The sequence below is a fragment of the Calidris pugnax genome, unplaced genomic scaffold (assembly GCF_001431845.1).
Source record: "Calidris pugnax isolate Ruff unplaced genomic scaffold, ASM143184v1 scaffold1009, whole genome shotgun sequence".
NCBI classification, from domain to species: Eukaryota; Metazoa; Chordata; class Aves; order Charadriiformes; family Scolopacidae; genus Calidris; species Calidris pugnax.
The window spans coordinates 2140-3917 of record NW_015091628.1 but is presented as its reverse complement, the minus strand read 5'-3'; the positions used below and the strand labels follow the sequence as shown (position 1 = coordinate 3917).

Below are 1778 nucleotides of genomic sequence, written 5' to 3'. Positions count from 1 at the left end.
GTTTTTGATTAATTAATGAGACATTAATTAATGTTAATGAGATATTCCCCCCCCCCAGGAGGGCTCAGGGCTCTGGGGTTTTTGGGGTGTCGAGGGGTGCCCGGGTCTCCCTCCTTCTGGGGGGCTGGAAAACACCGAGACCTCGAACCCCAGCCCCCCAGAGCTGGCTGTAAAGTGAGTTTTCAATTAATTAATGAGACATTAATTAATGTTAATGAGTTCCCCCCCCAGGAGGGGTCAGGGCTCTGGGGTTTTCAGGGTGTCAAGGGGTGCCCGGGTCTCCCTCCTCCTGGGGGGCTGGAAAACACCGAGTCCTTTAACTCCACCCCCAGAACTGGCTGTAAAGTGAGTTTTCGATTAATTAATGAGACATTAATTAATGTTAATGAGATATTCCCCCCCCAGGAGGGCTCTGGGGTTTTTGGGGTGTCGAGGGGTGCCCGGGTCTCCCTCCTCCTGGGGGGCTGGAAAATACAGAGTCCTTTAACTCCACCCCCAGAACTGGCTGTAAAGTGAGTTTTTGATTAATTAATGAGATGTTAATTAATGTCAATGAGATATTCCCCCCTCCACAAGGAAGGCTCTGGGGTGTTTGGGGTGTCAAGGGGTGCCCAGGTCTCCCTCCTTCTCAGGAGCTGGAAAGTCAATGAGATATTTCCCCCACCAGGAGGGCTCAGGGCTCTGGGGTTTTTGGGGTGTTGAGGGGTGTCTGGGTCTCCCTCCTCCTGGGGGGCTGGAAAACACCAAGACCTCAACCTCCCCCCTCCCAGAACTGGCTGTAAAGTGAATTTTTGATTAATTAATGAGATATTAATTAATGTTAATGAGATATTCCCCCCCCTCAGCCCCACAGGGACAGTCCTGTGGGACTCTATGAGTTGGGGGGCTCCGGGGAGGAAGGGGGTGTCTGGGTCTCCCTCCTCCTGGGGGGCTGGAAAACACCAAGACCTCAACCTCCCCCCTCCCAGAACTGGCTGTAAAGTGAATTTTTGATTAATTAATGAGATATTAATTAATGTTAATGAGATATTCCCCCCCCTCAGCCCCACAGGGACAGTCCTGTGGGACTCTATGAGTTGGGGGGCTCTGGGAGGAAGGGCTCAGGGCTCTGTGATTCTTGGGGTGTCGAGGGGTGCCTGGGTCTCCCTCCTCTCCCTCCTCCTCCCCATCCCTGGGGGGGGCTGAAAAACACCGAGACCTCGTCCCCCCCCCTCCAGAGCTGGCTGTAAAGGGAATATTTTCACCGAGACACCCCCCAAAAGTGCAATTTCCCCCCAATTAGAGGAGAAATCAGTCCCGTGGGGGCTCCGAAGTGAATCAGGGATTTATTTTCACTGCCGGATTCCCAGTTTCTCTCCTTATTTCTCTCTCCCCCCCCCTCCTTTTATTTTTACCCCCCCAAAAAGTCCTCCAGTGCGCCACCGTCATCGGGTTCTGCTACTGGGCTTCGGAGCTGATCCTCGCCCAACAACAGCAGCACAAAAAATACCACGGCTCCCAAGTCTACGTCACCTTCGCCGTCAGTTTTTACCTGGTGGCGGGGGCCGGGGGGGCTTCCATTTTAGCCACGGCCGCCAACCTGCTGCGCCATTACCCCACCGAGGAAGAGGAGCAGGCCCTGGAGCTCCTCTCGGAGATGGAGGAGAACGAACCTTCCCCCGCCGAGTACGAAGTCATCAACCAGTTCCAACCCCCCCCGGCCTACACCCCCTGAGGGGACAAACTGGCTTTTTTTTTTTTTTAGCCCAAATAACGGCTCCTGGGACCCCCCTCCCAAC

General features: G+C 54.2%; 1 protein-coding gene across 1 annotated transcript in view; it reads left to right on the top strand.

Annotated features, from left to right (window-relative positions):
* Nucleotides 1-1714, top strand: part of TMEM127 (transmembrane protein 127) — a gene marked incomplete at its 5' end in the record, with an annotated part of 11948 nt that extends 10234 nt beyond the window's left edge. The window contains one exon of the mRNA XM_014961837.1: nucleotides 1415-1714. Within this exon, the coding sequence (XP_014817323.1) occupies nucleotides 1415-1714 (300 nt within the window). The remainder of the gene's footprint in view (nucleotides 1-1414) is intronic.
* Nucleotides 1715-1778: the final 64 nt, after the last annotated feature.